The sequence below is a fragment of the Neophocaena asiaeorientalis genome, unplaced genomic scaffold (genome assembly GCF_003031525.2).
Source record: "Neophocaena asiaeorientalis asiaeorientalis breed wild unplaced genomic scaffold, Neophocaena_asiaeorientalis_V1.1 scaffold35, whole genome shotgun sequence".
NCBI lineage: Eukaryota > Metazoa > Chordata > Mammalia > Artiodactyla > Phocoenidae > Neophocaena > Neophocaena asiaeorientalis.
In genome coordinates this window covers 966,087-991,612 of record NW_020172984.1, presented here as the reverse complement: position 1 = coordinate 991,612, position 25,526 = coordinate 966,087, and the positions used below count along the sequence as shown (strand labels likewise).

The 25,526-nt window shown below is 40.4% G+C and overlaps 1 protein-coding gene across 2 annotated transcripts in view; it reads left to right on the top strand.

Annotated features, from left to right (window-relative positions):
- Positions 1-25,526, top strand: part of AHCYL1 (adenosylhomocysteinase like 1) — a 41,233-nt gene that overhangs the window by 7,994 nt on the left and 7,713 nt on the right. For both annotated transcript variants that reach the window (XM_024742114.1, XM_024742115.1), the window contains exons 2-7: positions 18,387-18,498; positions 20,997-21,140; positions 22,295-22,395; positions 22,834-22,936; positions 24,098-24,192; positions 24,772-24,878. In XM_024742114.1, the coding sequence (XP_024597882.1) occupies positions 18,387-18,498; positions 20,997-21,140; positions 22,295-22,395; positions 22,834-22,936; positions 24,098-24,192; positions 24,772-24,878 (662 nt within the window). The remainder of the gene's footprint in view (positions 1-18,386; positions 18,499-20,996; positions 21,141-22,294; positions 22,396-22,833; positions 22,937-24,097; positions 24,193-24,771; positions 24,879-25,526) is intronic.

Genomic DNA, 25,526 nt, shown 5'->3' with positions numbered 1-25,526 from the left:
GGGAGGTCAATAAGTAGACAAATATGTGTGAAAGGTAGATAAATAGGTTTCTCTTTTGCTCGTTTGAGGGAATGCTCCTGAGATATTCACTGGATTAGAGACTCCAGAACAGTGGTTCCTAATCTTTTGAGTCACAGATCCCTTTTTAAAAGTCTTATAAAAATCACTGTTCTTTCCTCGGCAAAATTCAGGAGCACAGAAACTTATACTTTCAGAGGATTTAAGGGACTCCCTGAAACTCATCTCTGGATCCTGGCTTTAAGAGCCCTGATTTAGAAGGCCAGGCCTCTAAGCCATAGTATCTCTCTCCCTTACAGATCAAGAAACAGCTGAGATTAACTTTCCAGCTTGCAGCTTGTCCTTGGAACAAAGCTGAGGTTGTTGGTGTTCTTTTCACCCCGGTCTTTGGGATGCCCCTCAGCTTCCCAAGAGACTCATTATCAATGCCTTGAGGGTTCAACTGAGGAACTTATGCACACTGAAACCAGCATTTCAGCAACTTTGGGGAGTTTTTGTACTATCTCAGCCCCATTGCTCTCATAGGAACTGTTGGTACCCCTAAGTCTCCAGAGTTGATTCCATAGCAGTGTTTAGAATAGGGGACTCACTAGACTGCGTATCAAAACTAAACAAAATAATTTGCTCTTCTGTGTCTCTCAAAAATAGGTTTGATTTCAATGTAGTACTTCTCAGACTGTTTTCAAGACTGACGGTGATATCTGAATCTTACTTTTCATTTGATTTCTCTAGACCAACAGTATTAAGGACAAGGACCATATCCCATACATATGTATAGTATGTAGGGCCTGGTACATAATACTGACCATAATTGTTCACTGAGTAAAGTATTTTGAGATGCTTGTCCCTAGGAGGAAGTGAGTTGGACTGTGGCTTTGCCTCACTTTCCCCTTCAGCTGGCCAGTGTTGTTTTTCTAACTTAGACCCCCTCCCACGTGAGTGACAATGGAGTACCAAGAACTGCAGGTGAGAAATTGATGAGAATTTCTAACAGCTTAGTAGATCCCTTTATAATGCCAGAAATAGGTAAGAGACTCTTCGGGCTAAGATTTGAGAATCTTAGTCCAGTAGCATGAGAACCACAAGGCAGTAGGCCAGAAGCTTAGAGGTGTCCTTATGACATAATGGGAAAGGTAATTTGAATTTCCCACCAAGTTTGAAACCCTTAGCATTAGGGACACTGCCCACAGTTGAAAGTGGTATTCTGGTTTACTCTTGATTTAAGCTTACTCTTAGGGTGTTTGAGATTTGGGGGCCAGTGATGAGTTGAACAGTTTCATTTTGGAATCTGTGTTGGAATCATAAAAGTAATAAATAGCAGCTCTGCCTGGCAGTGCTGAGCAAACTTCTGATTCTTCTCATTCTGCAACCCTGGCTGCCTCTTCTGCACCAAAGGCTGAGCTCAGCGCTCAGAAGCTATATGTGCCCTTGTCTTTGAAACACACCTTCAGAGTCACAGTCTTCAGGGAACTGGGCCAGTGCTTGCCCTAATCAGGAGCTTGGGCTCTGGTTGGCACTGAGAATTCTGTGTAGGTTGTTTCCCCGCAGTATGTAGCCTAGGCAGGATTCAGGGGAATGGGGGAGCTCCAGAATTTTGCTGTTTTGGAAGTAGAAGTCTGTGCTTTGTAGAAATGGCAAGTGTGTTCAGTTGTTCCGGTCACTAATTCAGTTTCCTGTGGGTGGCCAGGTGGCATCCAGCCTCTAATTCAGTACTTGAGTTTTTAGTGTCCAGAGCACCAGACTTCTTTGCAAGCAAGACATGAAGATTCCCAGTGTTCAGCTCTTATAGAGAATAGCCCAGCTGGCTTGTCATGCTGGGCTAGATGAATTGTGAATGTTAATTATACTGATCAGTACAGTGGCCTTGGTAACAGGCTTGTAGCTGCTGTAGAATCTGTTTACTTCAGGTTTGTAACAGAGAAGAGACCAAGCTGGTTGGGAACATGGTGTTCTAAGTGTAAGTCCAAGGAAAATGCATACTGGATAGACTGACCCTGTGGCACCCCTTCCCCGGGACTTCCCAGAGGGAAACATTACTCTGGTGGTGGTTTCTGTTCTTATTTGCCAGTTGAGAATTAATTGAGGTTGGAAGAGGCTTGGTTTTTAATTTGGTGGAGTAAAGAATGTTTACAAATCAGAAAGGTTAAGAAGGAGAGCACGGGGCGGGGGGCGGGGGGAGGGGGGATGAATTGGGAGATTAGGATTGACATATATACACTAATATGTATAAAATAGATAATAAGAACCCTGCTGTATAGAAAATAAAATTCAAAAATAAAAATAAATTTAAAAAGAGCACCTATGTTGAGAAGGCACCTCATTTCTCTAGTTTGTAATTAGGAGTGGAGCGTTGATGGGATTAGTTTCAACCCTTGCATTCAGGAGAAGGAACCTCTCCTATTTGGGGAGTAGAGGGTTCAGAATTCTGTACATTCTTTTCTGACTTCACAGGGAGGGGATTAGCTGAGCACTGGGCATGTTTGGAATGAGAGCACCTTGCCAATTTTTACTGAATTTGGACCAACGCATTGTAAAAATACAGTCTCTCTTCCTCAGACAGGCTCTTTGTCGTGCTCTCCTAAACCCTTGTGGATCCATCTGAATGATTGTCTGTAGCTGACAGATGGAGTTGGTATTAAAAGCAGATTTTCTACTTCCTTGGCCTTATTTGTTTTATTTCTGTACAAGACTAACTCATTTGTTCCCTGTGTTCCTTGAGTCACTTTATCAAGAGCCTGGTAAACTCCATGTGCTTGTGTTTGCCTTTTCAGATCCTGCTTAGATTGTCTCAGATCAGTCCTCCTCATGGAGTGGGAAGGAGTAAAAGCTAGGGAGCTAGCTAGGGAGTCACCTAGGGGGCTTTTTCAAAATATTGGTAACCGGGGCCCTAACCTAGGCCTACTTAATCAGAATGGGGAGGGGTTGAGAGTAAGGGGCAGGTGGAAAATGGGATGGTATGTGCATTTTGGAACAGCTTTCTCAGCTAAACTTGAGAGATCCCAGATTTAGAACCACTCTTTTAGATTATCTAGCAAGGCTAGCCAAACTTGTGAAATCTGCTATTTGGATGGTAATGCAGCCACCACCTATCTCGGATGACTTTGGCCATGAGGGAAATCTTGTGCCCCATAAAAGAGGTCCTGAAAAATAGCCTATACTTACTCTTCTTTCCCAAGGTATACAGAGTAAGCCATAACCAGAAATCATGCATCCCTGTCAACTCAAGGTTGAGCATCTACTGTGTCCCTGGACCTGTGCTGGCTGCTTAGGATACATCAGTGAACAAGACAAAGGTCCATATCTATCCTGTGGCATTTACATTCTTATGAGGTTATTATTTGGGTCATGTGAGTCTGGTGTAGTGGTCCCAACTGTTTGGAGTTTAGAGCCCTATCAGAGCTGTGCTTATCTTCCAGAAAAATTACATACATGTAACAATTTGCATATAAGGGGGAGTTGGCAGCCTGAAACCCATCCATGGATCCCAGGCTAAAAACCTAGACAGCTTGCTTGCCTAGAATTGATTAATGTCGTGATTGGGATAAAGCAAGGTCATGAGTTTGGGTGTATGGGCATTTTATCTCCTAGCAGGACTGGATTGTGGTTTCTTCATCTGTATAGCCAAGGTAGTTTGCCAAGAACTCAAGGGTGTCTCTAGAAAAAGTATAAGGAATGGCTAGACCTCCACTAAACCAATAGCATTTCTTTAGTCTGTGTTCTCTTTGAAATGTCAAGAATGACTTTGACTCTCTGTCCTCATCTCCAGTTTCTGGTTAGCTGAGCTTCTTGGACTCAATAGATTAAAAATCAGGTCAGAATATGAGAATTTCCTTAACATAATAATTTATATTGTGAATTCCTGGATTATGATAGTAAAATTATAAAGATCGTGAGAGGACTTTTTAGTGAAATTCTGGCTTCAAAACATAGAAAATCACAGAAGGAGTTGATTGAGGGACTGAGGAAATAGCCAAAGAGTAAAAGATCAGAGAAAGATGATAGGAAAAAATGGGCAGAGCTCAGAAAGACAATTAACTAAGCTGGTAAGCCAGGTAGCCAGGAGAGCAGTTTCCTCCTTAAGCCGAAGTGAATAGATTTGAGACCCAGACAAAAGATTCCTTTTTAATCCTGAAGGGGTCTATCACTATTGCTTTATTATCAAATAGACGTTAGGGTAAAAAGGGGAGGGTAGATAAGGCTTTGCTTTATTTATACCGATATTAGTATGTCTCTATCCCTAGAAAAGTTGGTGTTTGACTTGAATGAATGGCAGAACCATTCCTCAGAGTTAGTGCAGTGTGTAACATGTGCTACAGAAATATGAATGAAATTTCATTTGGGGCAACAGGAGAAAGAATTATGTAGAAAAGACACAGCCAGATTTAGAGATTGGAGCACAACGAGCTTGCAGAGTTCTATGCCAGTTCTACCTTTACCTCCCTGAAGTATAACCACAGGCCAAGACCTCTTAAGGTGATCTTTACAGGGATATTCTTGTTTCTCTGCCTAAGTCTAAGGAGAACTTTCCAGACCCACATTGAGGGGTTGCTGAATAAGTGCTGTATTCAAGGCCTTCCAGGCCAAACTTCTATAAATTCAGAGCCCGTTAGAGAACAGTACTCACAGTCCTCCCCGGAGGAGCCGGAAGGCTCTAGATGGTTCCAGTTGTAACTGCTCTCCAGCATATGGAAAAACTATTTTGCTGTGAAACCTTACAACCTGCATTTAATATAAAAGACATCTCATTGTTTGCTCAATGATGCATTAAAGTCAAAGCTACCTAATCTAGTAGAATATAATCATACCACCAACTATCTTTATTTTCTATTTTTAAAGAAGCCCTTTAAAATGATCAAAGGAATTTCAGACCTCACTTCCTGGGTCTGTTTAGATTTATTTTGAGGTTCTGTTCAGCTTATGAAGCTATATAGTTAAAACCTACTATTGAGTTTTTGGGAAAATTCTACTGTTCTTAAAAACCACATAGCCAGGATTTTTTTCTTTGTTCATTAAATGAGTACTTTATATATGTCTATCGTGGATATGAAACCAAGATTCAGTAATCATATGTCAGTTAAGTCCAGAATACTTCAATAAAATTAATAACCTTACAAGAACTTTTTTTTTTAGTTGTAGCAGAGTCAGTTAGAGAAGTGGTACCAGAAAGTGGGAAAGCATCAGTGACAAAATGTGTCTTTATCTAAAAATTTTACTGGGAGGTTCCCAAATTTACTTATAGCTCATTTTGAATTGGGAAAATCCAACCTCACTAGATCTTTCAGACATGTTATAAAGTGCAAGTGACTTGAAGTGGGTAGTGTTTGAGTGGTACACCACAGTTGAGAAAGGAACCTAGTAGAATGTTCTCAATTTAAGGGCATGTTCTCTAATTATACTAAGTGTTAGTGTGTGAAAGAAAAGTTCCCCCATCACTATAATGCACAGGATAAATAAACGCTGATAAAAAGCACATTTAAAATATATTCTTTGCTGCATGTTTTAAAGCATCGTCATATCTTATGAAGATAGCCAGCGGGTTTCCAAGATAACCAGAAAAAAAAATCATTGGTCAGTTTTAACCATACCAAATTGAAAACCTGTGTGTATAAGTAAATACAGGTGGAGTTTTTTTTTTAAGAAAACATTTTTAATCTTACAGTCCAGTACCTTGAAAAGTACAGTAGTACAGTACAATAGCTGGCATACAGGGGCTGGCATTGAGTGGACAGGCAAGAAGAGTTACTGACTGGAGGAGGTGGGAGGTGGGAAAGCTGAAGGATTTTCAGCAACAGGAGACAGAGGGCAAGCTGCAATTTCACTCAAATGCCTGACGTCGATGGCACAGGTTCTGGTTCCTTGCTGGATACAATTCTATCTACCCTCTTGAAAAAACAATCCAGTGATGTCTGGGTAGTAGCTCTTTTTTTTCTCATCATAGTTAACACGGTAGCACTGGCTTGCATTCTGAACATTCTGAAGGCTGCTGCAACCTTTGTGTACCATTCTATGTTCGGGTCCTGTGCCTCAGAAACTAACAGTGTCTCGTCAAATAAAGAAAGTTCCCTTGCCATTTCCTGGGTTGTGAATCTCTTTGGTTCTTCAGTTACTTCTTCCTCTTGTCGCTCCACTCTCTCGATTATTTTCACTTTTGTTTCCATCGTTATTGCTTGGCTCTTCTTAGCAGTACCAGCTACATCACTGCTGCTTTTACACTTGCTTCTGGACATCCAGGGCTTGAAATAAAGATACTGTACTACTGTACTTTATACAGTACTATACAGTAAAGTACACAAAAGCACAACCACTGGTAGGGGATGCACAACGTATGCCAGACACGTGAACTAACTTGTGTGATTGGACAAGCAAACACGTTCACATCTTTGAAAGTTGGCGACTTGAAGGTTTGTATGTAGGGGACTTAACATATTTTTCTAAGAGGCTCTGAAAGACTAGAGACACTAAGGATTGGAAGGTTTAAGAGTATCTAAAATTTAAATATTAAATCTTTCACACGAACTTCTCCTCCTTACATGAAAGGTACTAAATAAATTACATTTAAATGTTCTACTTATATATTTTTTAAAAGATCAGATATTTCTCATTTAAAAGAAAGCAGAAATTATTTAAAATACGAGCAGTAGGGATTTCTCTGGTGGTCCGGCGTTTAAGACTCCGAGGTTCCACTGCAGGGGGTGCGTGTTTGATCCCTGGTTGGGGAACTAAGATCCCGTAAGCCGTGAAGTGCGGCCAAAAAAAAAAAAGGGTAGAGGGGTAAAGGATAAACCCTGTATCCAATCCAAATTACATTAAAACCCAAATATAAAATATCAACAGAAGGGGCATTTTCCTAAAAGGAAGTAAATACTCACTATTGGGAGAAAACTACGTTGTAAGATATTTTCTTGCTTTGATACGGCTAAAAAAAGAAAAATAAATTTCATGTCTAAAATTTTAGGCTTATATAGTTATAAATATGTAATTCTACTTTATAGGTAGTTCAACTAGGAGAAATAAATTAGCACAATCATTTGAATTGATTTATATATCAGGTGGAGTTTTTAAATTGCTTTTGATTCCAATGGGAAGCTCACGGGTCATTTCTTTCATCAGAAAGTGTCAGGATTAGATTGCTTGTACATTCTCCTCCTCCCCAATCCATCCCCAAAAGACAGTTGAAGCATATGCCAGAGTGGAGCTTTTTGCTTCCACAATGTTTGGGCTCTCCTATTCTCTCTTCACCCTTTCCAAGTCTAAGGAGCAGTATCTCTCAATGGCAGTTTATTGGCAACTTAATATGACTTTTCTTTGCATCATTCCACTTCTCCCAAAACCAGTGTGGATTTTGGAACTGAGAGTTCTTTTCCCTCCCCAAAGCTCACCATGTTCAACTGATATTGTAAGTTCAGAAAGTTGCACTAAAGCTTTAGTAGACTGTTCTGTAAACTAACCCCTTGAAAATAAAGGGGAACGCTGCTGTTTCCCCCAGCCTGTTACAAAAGAAGGATAATAGTACTGATTTTGTAGGGGGGTTTTTTGTTTTTGTTTTGTTTTTTACTTAACTGGGTTTGTTGTTAATGTTGCCTTGAGCAAGTCACTTAACTCCCACCCCTGTTCTGTTTTGTCATCTGTGAAGGGTAGATCCAGCAGTCAAAGGATTCCAGAATGTTTTGAAAATACAAATCCTCTATAAGAAAATCTTAGCCACAGCCACTAATGTTGAAGCAGGTGCTTAAACTAGAAAGTCATAGAAATCTAGGCATTCAGGACCTTGGTTTTCACCATGCTAACAAGTGTGGATTTCAAACTGCTAATCAGCTTTAAGTAAAAAGTCCTAATTGAGTGCCCTCAGGTTGTTTTACTTGTTCTTTGTATGCCAAGATTTAAACACAAATGGTTTGAAAAACATTTAGATCAGTGATATTCTAGCAGTGTTACTGGTAAAATTTGCTGAATAACTTTTCCTATACAAGAGTTGATTTTGGCTTTTGGTTTACCATACAGCCAAAAGCAAGAGACCTTTATCCTTGCTTATCTGTCCACTTTACTCATTAGAATATGGCTAATCAGAAAGTCATAGGTCAGGAAAACCCAAACTTTTGTCTTCGGGTCTGGGAGGCAGCGAGAATAGGGGGATTGTACTGTATTCATTCTGGAACAACAGGTAGCTCTTATTTTCCAATAGCTCCAAAGATGTTTCGGCCTACAATTTCTTTCAACCAGCTTGTTTCTTGTAGGCCATCTAAGGTCATTATTTTATACTGAGACTTATCTAAAATTGAACATAAACACCTCAAGTTAGAACGTCAAGAAGGATGGCAAATACTGCCTCTCTACAATGAAAAATACAATTATGTTTTATTTATTTATTTTTGGCTGTGTTGGGTCTTCGTTGCTGCGTGCAGGCTTTCTCTAGTTGTGGCAAATGGGAGCTACTCTTTGTTGTGGTGCGCGTGCTTCTCATTGTGGTGGCTTCTCTTGTGGCTGAGCACAGGCTCTAGGTACACGGGCTTTAGTAGTTGTGGTGCACAGGCTTAGTTGCTCCATGGCATGTGGGATCTTCCCGGAGCAGGGCTCGAACCCATGTCCCCTGCACTGGCAAGCGGATTCTTAAGCGCTGCACCACCAGGGAAGTCCCTACAATCATGTTTTTTTTGTTGTTGTTGTTTTTTACGGTACGTGGGCCTCTCACTGCTGTGGCCTCTCCCGTTGCGGAGCACAGGCTCCGGACGCACAGGCTCAGTGGCCATGGCTCACGGGTCCATCCGCTCCGCGGCATGTGGGATCTTCCCCTACCGGGGCACGAACCCATGTCCCCTGCATTGGCAGGCGGACTCTCAACCACTGTGCCACCAGGGAAGCCCTACAATCATGTTTTTGATGTGACTAATTATCTTTGATAGATTCTTGTCCATGTATTAGAAGCTTAATATTTTGTGTTTTGTTTTTAAGAGCTGTGGAAAGTAAAGCTTGCTGCAGCTGATCTTTAAAGTGGTTTTACCTTGTCCTTTGAACTTGAAAATATCCAGTCTAACTACAGAATGGATTCTGAAGAGTCCCATTGACCCACTCATCTCTGGAAGCAATACCTGTTACCACATAGTATTTAACATTAGGTCTTTAAAGTCAGATAATGTTATTTAATATTGAGTTTTGGTGGTTTTTTCCTCCCTTGAGCCTGTACTTGATGGGAAGCAGTGGATGGTGACTAAAAAAAATATCTCATTAACCTTTGTTGAGTATTAGTCTAGGGTTCTGAATGCTGACCCTCGTGGACTCAGCTGCAACTTATTGGGAGCTACTTGTATTTCTTCTGCCATATCACAGGTGGGATTCACTCACTCAAGTGAATATGTAAAGAGGGTTTAAATTTCTAAGATGTAATTGGCTTTCAAGTTTATTTAAGCTAGACTTCCAGATCAAGGAAGGAAGAATTGTTCTTATAACATCTCCAATCTTGTTCCAATTTGATAGGCTAAGAAATTACACAGATGGCATTTACTCAGTCTATGTGGCCACCTTCCAAAATGCCAGACTCCATCTTCCTTCTAGAGATATCCACTGATTACTTGCTTTCAGTGTTAACTTTTCTTCTCATAGCAATTTGTTTGAAGACGACAGATTTGCCTAATTTGTAAGCAGTTGTGTTTTCATCTTAAAGAATATCCCAGCGTACTTTGCAGTAAGGTTTGCAAGTTTAACATCTTGTGAGCTTCACTTAAAATCAGTATTGGCTTTAAAGAGGACTGCGAATTAAGGCTAATGACTTTTTATTATAAACATGTAAGGTTTGTATATATGTGTAACCAGGCTTGGTCTTTCCTGACATTCAAGAATTGTTGATTCTTGTACTCTCTGAATCAATACAAAGTGATTTCCAAGTGAAAAAAAAAGTGCAGAATATTTTAGCATGCTACCTTTTGAGTAAGAAAGAGAGGGAAAATAAGAATATAAATACATATTTGCTTTTCCTACCTCAAGAAATGAACATAAGAAGGCTAAACCAGAAATTAATGAAAATTGGGGAGAGTGGAACAGAGTTGGGGGGATAGGAATGGAAATGAGACTTCTCTGAGTATACCTTTAAAATTTTTGAGATGTGTTTTATATGTCAAAAAATAAAATTAAGAAAAAGGAAATCTTAAAATTGCATATAAACAGAAACAAATGAACCTAACTACATATCAGGAAGATTACACAATCACCCAGAAAAAAGTACTTTGACTATGCATACTCTTTGTGAAATATATTCTAAGGAAAAAAAGAACTTCAATGAGATATTGGCACTTCACTGCATAGATTATTGTTAATAATAATATTAGCCTTGTAATTTTGAAATTATTTTATGTGTAGTATAGACTAAAGCAAATAAGTAAATATTGTGTTGCTGTTAGAGACCAAGATTGTCACCATAAAAAAAAGATACAAATAGGAAAATTAAAAATTTTAAAAATGGTAATGTTAAATTTGAAAAAAAGTATCAATATGAACTCATGAGTAAAACAATAACGATTAATTTCTCTCTCTACTGAAAGAACTTAGAAGCACTGACACCTCTCATAGCAATAGGCAGACATTATATCCAGATTTTAGTTTCTAAATACCTTTCCCTGCTGAAAGAAATTGGGGCTCCCTGGAGAAATGACTGATTCTAGGTCTGAAGCAGAGAAAGAACAAGATGAGCCTGGTATATCTTCTTATGTCGGAAAGAAAGGAATCATTTAAATGGGATCATGTCAAAAGAACAGAAGAGTCAGCTTAAAGGAGGCTCCCATTGGCCCAGTTTGGGACAATTGGAGCATTCAGTGCACTCATATAATTGAGTGTAACATATTGGATAAATAAAATATGAATGACATGTAAAAAAAAAAGTGAAAGAGAAAGAAGAAAAGCTTTTCTTTACATGCCAGCCTAATATATGTGGAAAGAATGATAGGAATCATGATTCTATAAACCCCCCTCCTCCCCAATATAATTGGCTCAGGCAAGGATTATGAACAGATGGTAAAGTCACTAGGGAACAGGACATTCACAGGCTGACAAGGATCACCCTACAAATTAACCTTCACTTGCAAAGGAGAAAATATTCCTTTCAAAGACTGATGTTCGTCACTTTAACCAAGGGTTTCAGGTTAGTGTCCCCAGTAGTGGAACAACCTGACTTTATGTGCCTCCTGACACGCTGCGAAGTAAAGTATACAACACCAACTATGAAATATTCTTGCCAAATTTTAACCTCTTTCTAATCAAACCCCAAAACTGAACATCCAGTTCACAGGAAGGAAACAGTCTGAAAAATTCAAAATATGGGAGAGGGCTTCCCTGGTGGCGCAGTGGTTGAGAGTCCACCTGCCGATGCAGGGGACACGGGTTCGTGCCCTGCTCCGGGAGGATCCCACATGCCGTGGAGCGGCTGGGCCTGTGAGCCATGGCCGCTGAGCCTGCGCGTCCGGAGCCTGTGCTCCGCAGTGGGAGAGGCCGCGGCAGTGAGGGGCCTGCGTACCGCAAAAAAAAAAAAAAAAATGGGGAGATTCTATAAGGCAACTGACTTGGACTCTGGGAGGAAAAGTCAGTACCGCAGAGCGCGGTGGGGCAGGGAGTGGGGGCAGGTGGGAAGCAGGAGAACTCTTCTAAATTAGCAGAAACTAAAAGAACCTAACAACCAAATGCATTTAGTGAACCTTGATTCCATCCTGGGTTGGAAGAGTCGGGTTTACAACTATGAAGGATATACTTGAGAAAAATGAAGTAAATTTGAATACAGACTGGATATTTGATGATATAGAATTGTTGTTAATGTTCTTAAGTATTATAATGTTATCGGGGCTCTGTAGAAGATTATCTTTGTTAGAAGATGCATTCTGAAGAATTTATTATGAATTTTTATATTTGGAAGGTTTTTTTTGCAGGACTGTTTGAAAGTATGCATGTGTGTATATGTATAGAGATAGAGAAAGAAACCTAATATGGAAAATGGAAAGCTTCAATCTAGATGGAGGGTATACAAATGTTCATTATATTATGTTAATTTTTTTATGTTGAAAATGATCATAATAAAGTTGGAAAAATAAATAGAAAGTGCCAACTGGTGCTGGGGGGTGCGGTGGGGGGAACTTTGGTGTATCAGTAAAGTCATGGGTATGTTCCAAGAACCTAGATTTCTTCAGTCACCTGTACAAAAAACAGCAACGAAAAAAATAACAACCCTAGAATTAATGATAATTCAGTGTCAGGAGAAAAAGAAGAATGACTGGAATGTTTTCATATAATATTGGTAGACAGATTGAGGATGAGGAAAGTTGGGACTGGCCAGGCAATTGGACAGGTAGATAGCTAAATAGGCATTGAAACATAGTCCGGTTGCGTGTTATGTTCTGTTGTAATTTGTGGTTTTCAAAAGATTAGGAAGCCTTTCCTGTGGGATCTTCCCGGACCCGGGCACGAACCCGTGTCTCCTGTGTCAGCAGGCGGACTCTCAACCACTGCGCCACCAGGGAAGCCCACTTGTTGCTATTTTTTAAACCTCTTAATTTTACCTCTAGTTGGCAGTTGGAGGCCTAGATCACTCATTTTCACTAGAGCACTTTAGGAGATAATAGAAAGCCAATGAAGTGTGCTCTCTAATACCAAGAGACGGGGAGTAGCTGATAAGGGTAAAACCACTCTTTGGCAGAGTTTTTCAAGCTTTATGTTCCTTCCTCACCATTTAAGTGACTCAGCAGTGTGGGCCCTGGTTTTGCCACACCGCTTGCTCCCACCAACATTGAAGAAAGATCAAGTTGAGTCCCATTTTGAAAGGAGTGTTTCTTCTGACAGTGGAATTGGATTCTAGCAGGGTGTGTGTGTGTTATATCCTGTTACTATTGAGACACAGCCCAGTGGAGTGGGGGAGGGAGATGTGTGCTGTGATTAGCTTGCCTACCCCCTCCCTCTAGAAACTCAGGCCCCATCTGGGGAAACTGAGAACTTAAGAAACTTGAGACAGGGAAGGAGGACAGTGAGCAGCCAAAACCTGCCGAGTCTCAGAAGACTGGTTTCTGCACCAGGGAATGGAAGAAGTGACTGGAGGTGGCTCTGGGTTCGACTCTGTGGCCTGAGATTGATTCCCTTGAGATAAGCTGTTTTCTGTTGGTGTACCTGCGGGCCACGAGTTGAGAAAGGGATGCCTTTCATTTGGGAAATTTCTTTTGCCTGATTGAAAGTCTGAAATAGTTCTTGTACCAAGAAAAGAAGTTGGTGTTTATTGATAACTTTCTTTGGATTCATCTGAAATGGGAATCAGACTGATCAGTGGTAAGTATCAAGAAAAGGTCTTGGACTTTTTTTATGCTGACAGCCATACTCTCTTCATTTCCTCTGAAAAAAAAGCAGGTGAGAGTAGAATCTGTGGAAGAAAGAATAAATTAGCCAGAAGATGTGTGAAAAGGGGATTAGAAAAGATGCGGTAGGAATCCTGGAAGGAGTCCATAGATCTTCCATAGATCTTTCCTGAAATAGCACTGAGTACTTAGTTGGTGCCTACTAGATGTATTGACTAAAGGAATGTAATACCCTGAATATTATCCTGATCACCCTCCACTGGCCATAGTGTCATGGCGGAATTCTGGTGGCTATTAATTCTCTGATTTAGGACCTAGAAGGCAAAGTTGGGTGGGACCTGGGAAGGAAGTGTAATTAAGCAACTTAATCTGAGTAGATAGACCATGTGTTTGTGGAAGTAAACTTCTCAGCTTCTGATGGTAAAAAATATCAATTAAGATCAACTAAACAAGTAGTATACGACAGTTTTTCTTCTCTGGAGTCTTATAGCTGTTATCGATTGCCTATGATTCCTTCTTCTTGCCAAGTTCTGTAGAGCAATTCTTTTAGCTCAGTCTGTCACTAGACTTACCACTAGGTGGTAGATGTACCATACGCCAAATTGTTTCTTCAGTAGAGCTTTTCTTACCATTCTCAGTATCACATAGAAGAGTCAACCATTGTACCCACCAAGCTATTTTAAAAGGTGCTCTAAAATAGCACATAAAATTGGCCTGACATTTAATTGAGTCGCTAAGGCACAGCAAGTACACTTCTGTATTTGGATGTGCTATTTGCAGAATGGGTCAATCTGATATTCTAACCTTTCTCATATATGATTGATATTAGTTCAAGAATAGAACACTGGTGGGAATTCGCTGGCGGTCCAGTGGTTAGGACTCCGTGCTTTCACTGCCGTGGGCCTGGGTTCAATCCCTGGTCGAGGAAGTAAGATCCTGCAAACCATGTGGCCTGGCCAAAAAAATAGAACACTGGTGTGTTTGTTGTGGGTAAGGCTGTTTATATGGGGTAGTGAGTATTGAAACAGAATAGTTCTTTAACATAGGACTTTTTGATTTTCAGACCTTTTTGGACTTCCAACTATCTTCTTTTCCCTCCTCCTCATCCCCATCCTACATCATATTAGACCTGGCATTCCTTACAGGTCTCGATTTGAAGAAACATGAAAGCATACCAATTAAGACTTAATAATGATTGGAAGAAATCATGATAAATAGGAAGTAAACAGACGACTTTGTCGTCATTTTTTTGTATTTTTTTTCAACTAAATAACCATGTTTTGCTTAAATGCAGTGAGTCCAACCCAATTAGAAGGCTATTATTGAGATCTGGCTTCACTAGAGAGAAAACTTGTGATATCTGTAAATTGCTTTTGGCAACACTGTCTATTTACAATGTGAAGGTGAACAATGCTCCAGGAGGTATTTCACCAAGGAGAAGACAGAGCTACTAGCTATGAAGACAGCCAGTGGAGCTAGCAGGCCTGATGGAAACTAGCAGAGAAGCTGCATTTCACAGCAGCAGTTATTGATATAGGTTCTCTTCTGCAAGTAGTTTGGGGTGGGAGAGAAGACAAGGTTATCATATATCTTTGTGTAGCTGAATCATTTTATTTATAAGCATTGAGATTATCAATATGCTGCAAGAATAGACAGTGACCCATTTATGTCATGGCCTGAGTTAACTCTTTGCCCACTTCAAATATGGACCATATTCATTATCTGAGAGATGAGGCGCTGCCGTGATTAGTAAGCTGCTTGCAACAGTCTCATATTTTTAGATGGGAAAGATTTTGCTAAGCTTTAGGCTACTAAAGCCTAATCCCATTCTACAAGGTGGGATTATGACTATTAGTTCTTAGGTTGCTAAAGAAATACATATCTGTCTTGACACAGCAGGCTGTCTATATTTTTTATTTAAAAAAACTGCAAATGTTATTGCATTTCCCTCCCCCACCCTTCCTACCCCCAGGTAGGTGGTGTCTGGGAATATACCCAGAACCTTTGGTGGGGCGGGGGGAAAGATGAACAGGGAGGGAATCGTAACAGTCATTAGAGGAGAGCAACTTCCAAATAGGCTGCCTAGGCCAGGAGCAAGGAAGCTGATGGAGGAAGAGCTGCCTCTGGAGAGTGTTAAACGGTGTTGATGGTCTCTTGACTGTTTTTTCTGCCACCAAAATAACTGCATATTTGGTTGAAAGTCATTACCTTGGTCCTGGATTAATCCCTTCAGTAAATCTAGCTTTGCTGACTGCGGAAGTCATGTGAACATACAGTGGGAGATCCTATCTAGAAGGGTAGATGCTGACTTGTGGTCACTTCAATAAAATGGTTTTGGTTTGGTTTGGTTTGGGTTTGAAAGGCAGTTGTGTTTTTGACATTTAAGCTGATTAAAGTTTTAGCACCTAAACTAAAAAAGCTGCTTCTTCAGGTGTACGAAGATACTTGTTAATCAAGTTCAGGTGTAGTGTTTGTGGTTTAGCTTGAATCTTTATTATTTACTTATTTTTGAATATTTTTGAAATTTGATTGATTTGATCTTATAGAAGAAAGAAATTTGAAAGGTTCATTCATTCTACAAATAATTATTGAACGCTCCCTATGTGCAAGATCCTGGTCTAGATGCCAGAATATGTAGCTCTCTTTCCCTTCCATGCCTTTAGGATCTATCCTTAAACTTAAAAATACAGTCTGTGGACTCTGCCTCCTCTCTATTTCACAAAGTAACCTAAAGAAAAACTGCCCAGTTGGATGTTAAGCCAAGGTAGATTTAAAATGAAAGTACACTGAAGTTTTTCTTTCAGGCCTGCTGCCCAGTAGTATTATCTATGACATCAGTTTCTCTGCTTTGATTCTTGGTGTAAAAACACAAGTCTGTGTTCCCTTGATTACTGCTTCATTACCTGTAGAATCCTACTAATTCAGTAATCGCCTTGCTCATATTAGCTGCCTGTGCCTAGGCTGCACAGTTATGCCTGATTCTTACGCTGCCACCAGATGCTACCCTAGCTGGAGGGTACATATGACAGAGGAGGGGAATGTTTAGCAGCTGCAACTAATGGGCGTTTTACTATTCCTGGCTTCAAAATGCCTATAACCAGGTTGCTAGCATTATGGAGAGAAGATTTTAATCTGTAATAGGTTACATTTCCAGATATTATTTGCTGAAAACTTAGCTTAATGAATTCTCCATGGGAACCTTTTCATATTTAATCAGCTTGTGAGGAGAAGCTTGATTCAGATTCTCAAACCATTCTGTTTTTCAGAGGAGGTCGAGGTTTATTTTATATTTCAAAGAAAGGGTTTATCAGAGTTTAAATAGGAGTTTAGGAGGAAGGTTTAAACCAGTTAATAGAAGTGTTTTCCTACACTTCAGAAACACTAATTAATTTAACTATAAATAATGTTAATTGTAAGCTATTTGCTATTAAAGCCAGTCTTCCAAGTATCCTTCAAAAGTTATCTGTTTCTGCCTTATTTCATTTAAGAAAGTTTTCTTTAACATTTTTATTGGAGTATAATTACTTTACAGTGTTGTGTTAGTTTCTGCTGTATAACAAAGTGAATCAGCTATATGCATACGTATACCTCCATATCCCCTCCCTCTTGCATCTCCCTCCCACCCTCCCTATCCCACCCCTCTAGGTGGTCGCAAAGCACCAAGCTGATCTCCCTGTGCCATGCAGCTGCTTCCCACTAGCTATTTTACATTTGGTAGTGTATATATGTCAGTGCTACTCTTACTTCATCCCAGCTTCCCCTTCGCCTTCCCCGTGTCCTCAAGTCCATTCTCTACGTCTGTGTCTTTATTCCTGTACTGCCCCTAGGTTCATCAGAACCAATTTTTTAGATTCCATATATATGTGTTAGCATATGGTATTTGTTTTTCTCTTTCTGACTTTCTTCACTCTGTATGACAGACTCTAGGTCCATCCACCTCACTACAGATAACTCAATTTCGTTTCTTTTTAGGGCTGAGTAATATTCCACTGTATATATGTGCCATATTTCTTTATCCATTCATCTGTCGATGGACACGTAGGTTGCTTCCATGTCCTGGCTATTGTAAATAGTGCTGCAATGAACATCGTGGTACATGACTCTTTGAATTATGGTTAAGTAAGTTTTTAATACAGAGTTTACCAAGTCATTATTCTCTCCTTCCTTCAAATTAGTCCTAATTTGGGCTTACCTGGTGGCACAGTGGTTGAGGGTCCACCTGCCGATGCAGGGGACACGGGTTCATGCCCCAGTCCGGGAAGATCCCACATGCCGCGGAGCGGCTGGGCCCGTGAGCCATGGCTGCTGGGCCTGTGCGTCCAGAGCCTGTCCTCTGCAACGGGAGAGCCCACAGCAGTGAGAGGCCCGCATACCGCAAAAAAATATATATATATATTAGTCCTAATTAGTTGGGATTTACTATGGTATGTGTGTTTTTAAATTTTTATTAGAATATTCTGGTATTTTACTGTGTATAGAAGGTTCTGGCAATATTCCATTGGCTTTGTGAAGGATAGGTACATGATTGGACTCTGACTATTAGCACCCCAATACCCATCACCATTTAAGGCATCTATTCATAATTCTTACAAAAAAACAAGACCATTGCTAACTTCAGGATAAGAATATGCTACAAGAGAATATTCTGAAATAAAAATCAAGCAGAAGCCCTAAGAGATTATGCCTGCTTTTTGATAGAGTTGAGAGCAAGGGTAAAAAGTTTAATGTCTCAGGGTTATAAGAGAAGAGAAAAGAAAACTTTATGGAACGTGGGAAGGAAGACCTGTGAAATTAGACAAATGCTAAACGAAGTTGGGTCTTAAGCTCTCTCTCCTCCCCCTGTCCCCACAAAATTCTGCTGAAGCCATCCGGCATTTTGGGAGGAGTCAGAGAATAGCCTCCTCCACCCTCATTTCTGGTGGAAGAATTACTGGCTTAGTAGGAGCCACCTGATAATACTAGCTTTTAGGGGAGGCAATGTATGGCCTTTAAAAATGAGACGTTTCATAGAATCCTTGTTGTAAGTTTCAACTTTTTGTCTTCCTCTTATAGCAAATCCAGTTTGCTGATGACATGCAGGAGTTCACCAAATTCCCCACCAAGACTGGTCGACGATCTTTGTCTCGCTCTATTTCTCAGTCCTCCACTGACAGCTACAGTTCAGGTAGGTGTGAACTTCCTGTTGTCTCTGATCTCTCCTCCCTACTCCAGAGTCTTGAGCTAGTACTTTACCCAGTTCTCTTCACTTATCTAGGATCTGAAAATACCTCATGTCAGGACTGCCTGTCTTTGTGCTGAAAGCTGATAACTAGTGGTTGAGCAATGGGAATGTTCCCAACCAGGGTTGTAGTTGGAGAAGCTTTTGTCATCTTGAGACTTTCCTCCCCGATGGTCTCTGTGTGTGGTCTGTGGCCAGTTCCTGGTTGGTAGTACTGGGCCGGTTCCCATTCCCACGTTTATTCACCCACATTGAGAAGGGAGAAAATCAATGGTATTTTGGCTGCCAGAACGGGCCTTGAAGAAGAAGTGTACTTTGGAAGCATAATTTCTGATTTCTTTGTTAAAGATATACCCTGCCACCTATTTTTCCTTCTTGCCTTTAAGACTGCTTGAATTGTCAACAATAAAAATTAGTGGGCTTCCCTGGTGGCACAGTGGTTGAGAGTCCGCCTGCTGATGCAGGGGACACGGGTTCATGCCCCGGTCCGGGAGGATTCCACATGCCACGGAGCCGCTGGGCCCGTGAACCATGGCCGCTGAACCTGCGCGTCCGGAGCCTGTGCTCCGCAGTGGGAGAGGGCACGGCGGTGAGAGGCCCGCGTACGGCAAAAAAAAAATTAGTATTTAGCTCTTTTTATTTACTAGTTACCCTTTATGTTGAAATATCTTCCCCTGTTAACCTCTGGAGTGGGAAAGAGTCCAACTAATGTGGCTCCAGCTGTTTCTTTTTAGTTCTCCTCTCCTATCTTAACCCTATATAAGCAGTCTTTTTTTCTGCTTTGAACTGTGCCCTTCTCAACTTTAGAGGCGGGTATTAGAAAATTAACATGGAAAAGGATATAGAACTTAGTTTGAGTACTGGAGGAAACGGGGCATCTAATCCAACCCCCTCATTGTTCAACTGAGGAAACATTGTTAAAAGATTAAAAGGCTTGCTCAAGGTCATAGATTGCTATGAATGTCAGCAAAGGAATTTGTACCAAAAGCCATTTATTTTCTTTTGCCATAATCTTGTTTGCATTGTATTACTAACATTAGGACTGGGCTTGAGGTATAAGGACTGTTTAAAAAAAAAAGAAATGGATAGACAATTTTTAAAAACGTATTCTCTGCCCTGTGACACTGTTAACCCATTATGGACAAGATAGGCAGACAAGTACAAATGGTGGTATACAGGGTTAAGTACGGAAATAAATGAACATGCAGTCTCACTGTGAGCATGTGTGCAAGAAAAGGTTCCAAAATATAATGGCGATCATAAGTGAAAAGGTGTTTTGGAGTGAGACAGATACAAAAAGTGATAGGTGGCAAGCAGGCTAATTATAGCTAAGAGAAAAAAATTTGAAAGATTGAGTTATGAGAGAAAAAGTTGGGATGAGTGATGGAAGCTTTAAGAAGTCTTTAAAGATCTTGATGGCCATGTTTTATGGGGACCTAGTAGAGCATTTTTAAAAGCTTAGTGATAGAGTTAAATTGTCCTAGTGGATAGGTAACCTTTAGTAGTATTTGTGTTAGCTGGACAGAGGAGGATGTGTATGTAGAAGTCAGCGAGAGACCTGGTACACTGGCAGAGACGGTGATCAGGAAAATATTCAATGAGAGAAAAAAAGTGATTTGAGAGGTAAGGAGTGATTGTTTTATATTCTCCTGTGTATCTATCTGCAAGGACAGTTTTGGCTTTTTGTGAAGCTGCTTTTTAAAGTTGAACATCGTGAGTGATCTCAGGGCTGGCAACAGAATCAGTGCTGCTCATCTTTTGTGCCATTTCTGTGTTCCTTAGTGCAACCTAGTGTAAAATCTCTTTATAAGATTTTATAAGATAAGGTTATCTTACTGTTTTTATTCTTTTACATTAATGGTTCTCAAAGTATGATCCTCTAAACAGCAATATCAGCAGCACTTGGGGATTTGTTAGAAATGCTAATTCTTGGGTCCCATCTGAGACCTACTGAATGGGAGTTTCTGGCAGTGGGGCCCTAGCCATCTGTGTTTCAACAAGCCTTCCATGTGATTCTGACAGATGCTTTAGATACTTAAGTTTGAGAACTAGTGATCTATAGAAATAACATTCCTTATATGGCCTAAATTATTCTTCCATTTTTGCCATGTCTGGTTCCAGTCCTGGTTGGGACCAAGTGCCCCTGTTTTGAGGGATTCTCTTGAGCTGGTGCAGGTTTGGGATCAATAGCTCCTTATCACAGGCACTAATGGCAAAGTCATCGGTGGGGGGGGGGTGGGTAAAAGGGCCACAATACCGAAAGATCTACAACAGTTTCATTCATACCATTTCTTAGACCCTGGAGGAGTAGAACAGAGAGAGACGTACAAGGTGGCTCCAATTAAGAGTGTTCGCTTAACTTAAATGAGAGTCCCTTGGTGACTGCACTCTGTGGAGTTGGGGCCATTGAGGTTTTTCTTTCCTCATTTCTTTCCTGGTTCTAGCTGCGTCCTATACAGATAGCTCTGATGATGAGGTTTCCCCCCGAGAAAAGCAGCAAACCAACTCCAAGGGCAGCAGCAATTTCTGTGTGAAGAACATCAAGCAGGCAGAATTTGGACGCCGGGAGATTGAGATTGCAGAGCAAGGTAAAGAAGGGGAGTGGGTAGGGGACCAGAAGCAGCCCACTTGCTAGTCATCAGGATGCACAAACAACTTAAGGCACGCAAGCTAACTTGAAAGTCTCCTGGGAAACTCCAGTATCCTGGACTTTTATATAAACACATCTATCTGTATGGAGCCTGAGCCTCAGGAGTCTTGTTCTTGTTCTCCCTGCTGCTTCCTGTTCTCAGCGTGTGGTAATTACACAGAGTACTTTCCCTTTTCCTCCCGCATGATACCATATTCAAAGATCTGCTTGCAGAGTCAGCAAGTCCTGGATCAGTACATGGTGGTTAGTTCTGCGGGATCCTACCATAGCTGCCAATCTCAGAGACCCAGATTTCCCAGAAGCAGCAAATGTGGGAGGGTTTTCAGCTAAGGATGTGGTGACCTAGGGTCTCTTTTGGTCTTTGATCCTGAGCACCCTCTGCTGGAGCAAGAGTAAAAATGACTGACAATCAGTTAAATCTTGGTTTCTCTACCCAGCCCCACTCGAATAATGTCTTGTTGTTTTCACATTGGAGGCATGTTCTATACTGGGCAGGAGTACAGAACTCAAACAAACTGATAGAATAGGATTAGACAGCGTAGAAGAACAGAAGCAAGTGGCTTCTGCTGATGTAAAGTCTTTCTTCCTGGTCTGATGATTGTAGTATATAGGAATCCATTAGCCAGTGCCATAACTACTTCCCTCTTCTCCCAGATGAATGGTGACACTCACCTTCCATTTCTATCACTTTTGAGAATTTGACTACATATAAGCCCTCTGTATATAAGGCTGAAACTGTAGAGGAAGAGAGAAATTCCAAGTGATTAGATGACAACTCACTGCTGTTGTTCTGCAGTTGAAGCTGCCAGACCTCAAATAAATATGCTTAGAGGGAATTCCCTGGCAGTCCAGTGGTTAGGACTCCATGCTCTCCCTGCCAAGGGCCCGGGTTCAATCCCTGGTCGGGGAACTAAAATCCCACAAGCCACGTGGCACGGCCAAAAATAAAATAAAATAAAAAATGTGCTTAGAGTTTTTTCTTCCTTACCTCACCGTATCTCAACAGATCCAGACCAGCCCTAGATGTCGCTGGGGCAGGAATTAATGATATTGCTAGTGCAGACCTAGCTCAAATACTCTGTTCTTTCACAGACATGTCTGCTCTGATTTCACTCAGGAAACGTGCTCAGGGGGAGAAGCCCTTGGCTGGTGCTAAAATAGTGGGCTGTACACATATCACAGCCCAGACAGCGGTGAGTTTGTTGGGAGAAAAGTGATGGTCTTCTGATGGGAGTGGGGGTGGGGAGGGACACTTTTTCTTTTTTTTTTTTTACTTGCTTTTCCTTCCCTATCTAACTTCCAAGTGCTAACTATTAAGTGGAACCTCCCAGTTACACAATAATGGGGTTTTCTACTTTGATTGTGTAGATATAACCTACTTTTAACCAACCTGACTTAGGGAGATCTCGATTTGCAAAAATGTGATTGTTATAAATATGTTATTAAGACATTTGGGACCATTTTTGGGGGGTAAAGTTAGATTCCAGTGTACTGACTAGTGGATCACACACCCTTTTGTAACTTCCCAGTGTAGCACCTGTTGCTGCTGAGTTGCTGGGCATTGTTCTCTTAGTTACCACTCAAGTCTGGCCCTCCTCCTTCTCACTCTGTCTTCCTATACATCTATATAGGTGTTGATTGAAACACTCTGTGCCCTGGGGGCTCAGTGCCGCTGGTCTGCCTGCAACATCTACTCCACTCAGAATGAAGTGGCTGCAGCACTGGCTGAGGCTGGTAAGTTCAGCTTTTTTCACCGACTTTGCTGCAAAATAATTATCTAAACATAATTTTTACATATCAGAATTATCTTTACAATGTCATGTATGTCTAGGTGCTGTAAAATGTGGAGGGTAATAGTGTCAACAGGAAGGAAATGGATAATAAAGGTCCATATGCATAATGGAATAGTGTATAGTCATTTAAAATGATCTTTGTAAAGAATATAATATATGGGGAAATGCCAATTCTAATGTTAAATGAATGAGAAAGAACTTTAAACTGTGAGCTGTGAGTATGAGCTCAGCTGGTCTCCTTTCACAAAAGTCTCCTCACTTTTGAGAGAACACAAGTAAGAGGTACCATCTATTTGATAGTTCATTAGATAATTTGGTATTCAGTATTGCATTGAAAATATATGAACTACTTATGAGTTCAGTTAAACATAAAGTAATTTTTATTGTTAAAATGTTCAAAGGAAAATCACTCTGAAGTTTCTTTAAGGTTCTCCCATCTTCCTATGATCCTCAGAAAGCAACTGTATAGTACTTTTGTTTTTCTTGTTTACTCTTTTCTGATGTTTATTGCAGAAAATTTAAGAGGGTCCCCCAAAAAACTAAAATCCTGCTACACAGAGATAATATTTGACATATTTTTCCATTTTTCTGTTCACTTTTTACAGAGATGAAATAAGTCTCGGTATATATACAATTTTACAACGTAAATATAACATTTTCAGAAGTAGTTTCCATGTCACTGAAAACTTCGACAGCATCATTTATAATAGTCATATGGCCATGTGATTTTACTTCACTGTTTTCCTAATGTTGAACATTTAGTTTGTTTCAAGATATTTGCTAATATAAATAATGCTGTAGTGAACAGCTTTGTTTTGATTCCCACTTCATTTTATCTCCTTAGAATAAAGTTCCACGTATAAAATTGACTGAAGTGAATAACATTTTAAGGTTCTAAAATACTTTCAAAAACAAATATCCCTTAAATTCTTAACTAATTTCTGAACTAAAGATGCTCTTCTGACTTCTTGCCCTCCGTAAGTTGTTTCCTTTCCAGCGTAATTTCTTTAGCCTTTTTCTCTTCACCTGGATCTCAGAGAGTGATGTTGGTATAGGACACTCCCCCAAAGAGGAATGAGCTGATTTGTTTCCATCTCTACAGGAGTTGCAGTGTTTGCTTGGAAGGGCGAGTCAGAAGATGACTTCTGGTGGTGTATTGACCGCTGTGTGAACATGGATGGGTGGCAAGCCAACATGGTAATAATGCATATTCATCCTACACTTTTGACAATGAATTTCTTTCCTTTTTTCCCTCAAAACATGGTTCCCTAAATATGTTTCGGATGTTTGGTCTTATGCACTTACTTTGTTGCCAAAATGGTTAGCTTGATACCTATTCAGGATGGGTCTGAGTACTGAATGGAAAGGCGGGGGAAGGGTAAGACCAACTGAACACATGTGGCTCATACACAGCAGAATGAAATAGAAGAAAATGATATGGTACCTCTTTGGAGTAAAATTCTGGTTTCTTTCCTTCCTGCCCCAGCTCTCCTTTTACGTTCCAAGGGGCTTTATATCAGGGCTCTAGACTAAAAAATGAGTCTGTGATTAGCCTACTACTCTTCACCATAGCCTAGAACAAACTTAGGAATCCTTTTAACCATTTTACACCAACAAATTTGACTGTGTTTCCACTGTCTAAACCTGCTCTAAGGAGCTCTGAGGAGTGCTCTCCAAAACATACAGGGCTCTCTTACTAGTGCAGAAAGTGGGTTCAAAGTTCCCCCCAGCTCTAGCAGCCTGAATGCCCATAGAAGTCTTCTGGCTGTTCTATAGATCCTGGATGATGGGGGAGACTTAACCCACTGGGTTTATAAGAAGTATCCAAACGTGTTTAAGAAGATCCGAGGCATTGTGGAAGAGAGCGTGACTGGTGTTCACAGGTAACAGATTCTGGAGTAGCTGCCCCTTGTGTCCTTGCCTCAGCAGATTCTTCTGGTCTCTTTTAGGCTTTAGGGCTATGTTTCAGCCTTGTAACTAAATGGGAGTATCTTCATTAGATAAAACTTTTGAGTATATATACCTTTGGAAAAAATCAAGGAGACCCTAAAAGGAAGTTATTTCAGACTCTAGTTCAGAGATTTTCTCTCCCATTTATTCCACTGTGATTCTCAGTCATTGCTGGGAGGTAGGGAATGAATATATCTTGAAAAACTGTATTCAATTTTGGATTATAATTTTATATCTGAAATACGAAAAAAATCTATTGTAAAACTATATGTTATAAACATTACAAAAAATAAAACTGGGCAAAATATTATTTGCTTGTTGGAGTACCTATAAAATATCTGAGAGAGTGTTTCTCCTTTGGGGGCACCTTGCACATGCTTAAACACACACACACACACACACACACACACACACACACACACACACACACGGAACCATATCAGAATCATTGACAATCTTTATCAGAAGTAGGCATGAATTTTTTTTAAAGATTAAGAAAATGCTGGTCTAAGGAAATGTATCCCCTTTTATGAAAGAGAAGTAAATTTCTTCAGTTGAAAGGTTTTTTTCCTTCCAAAAAA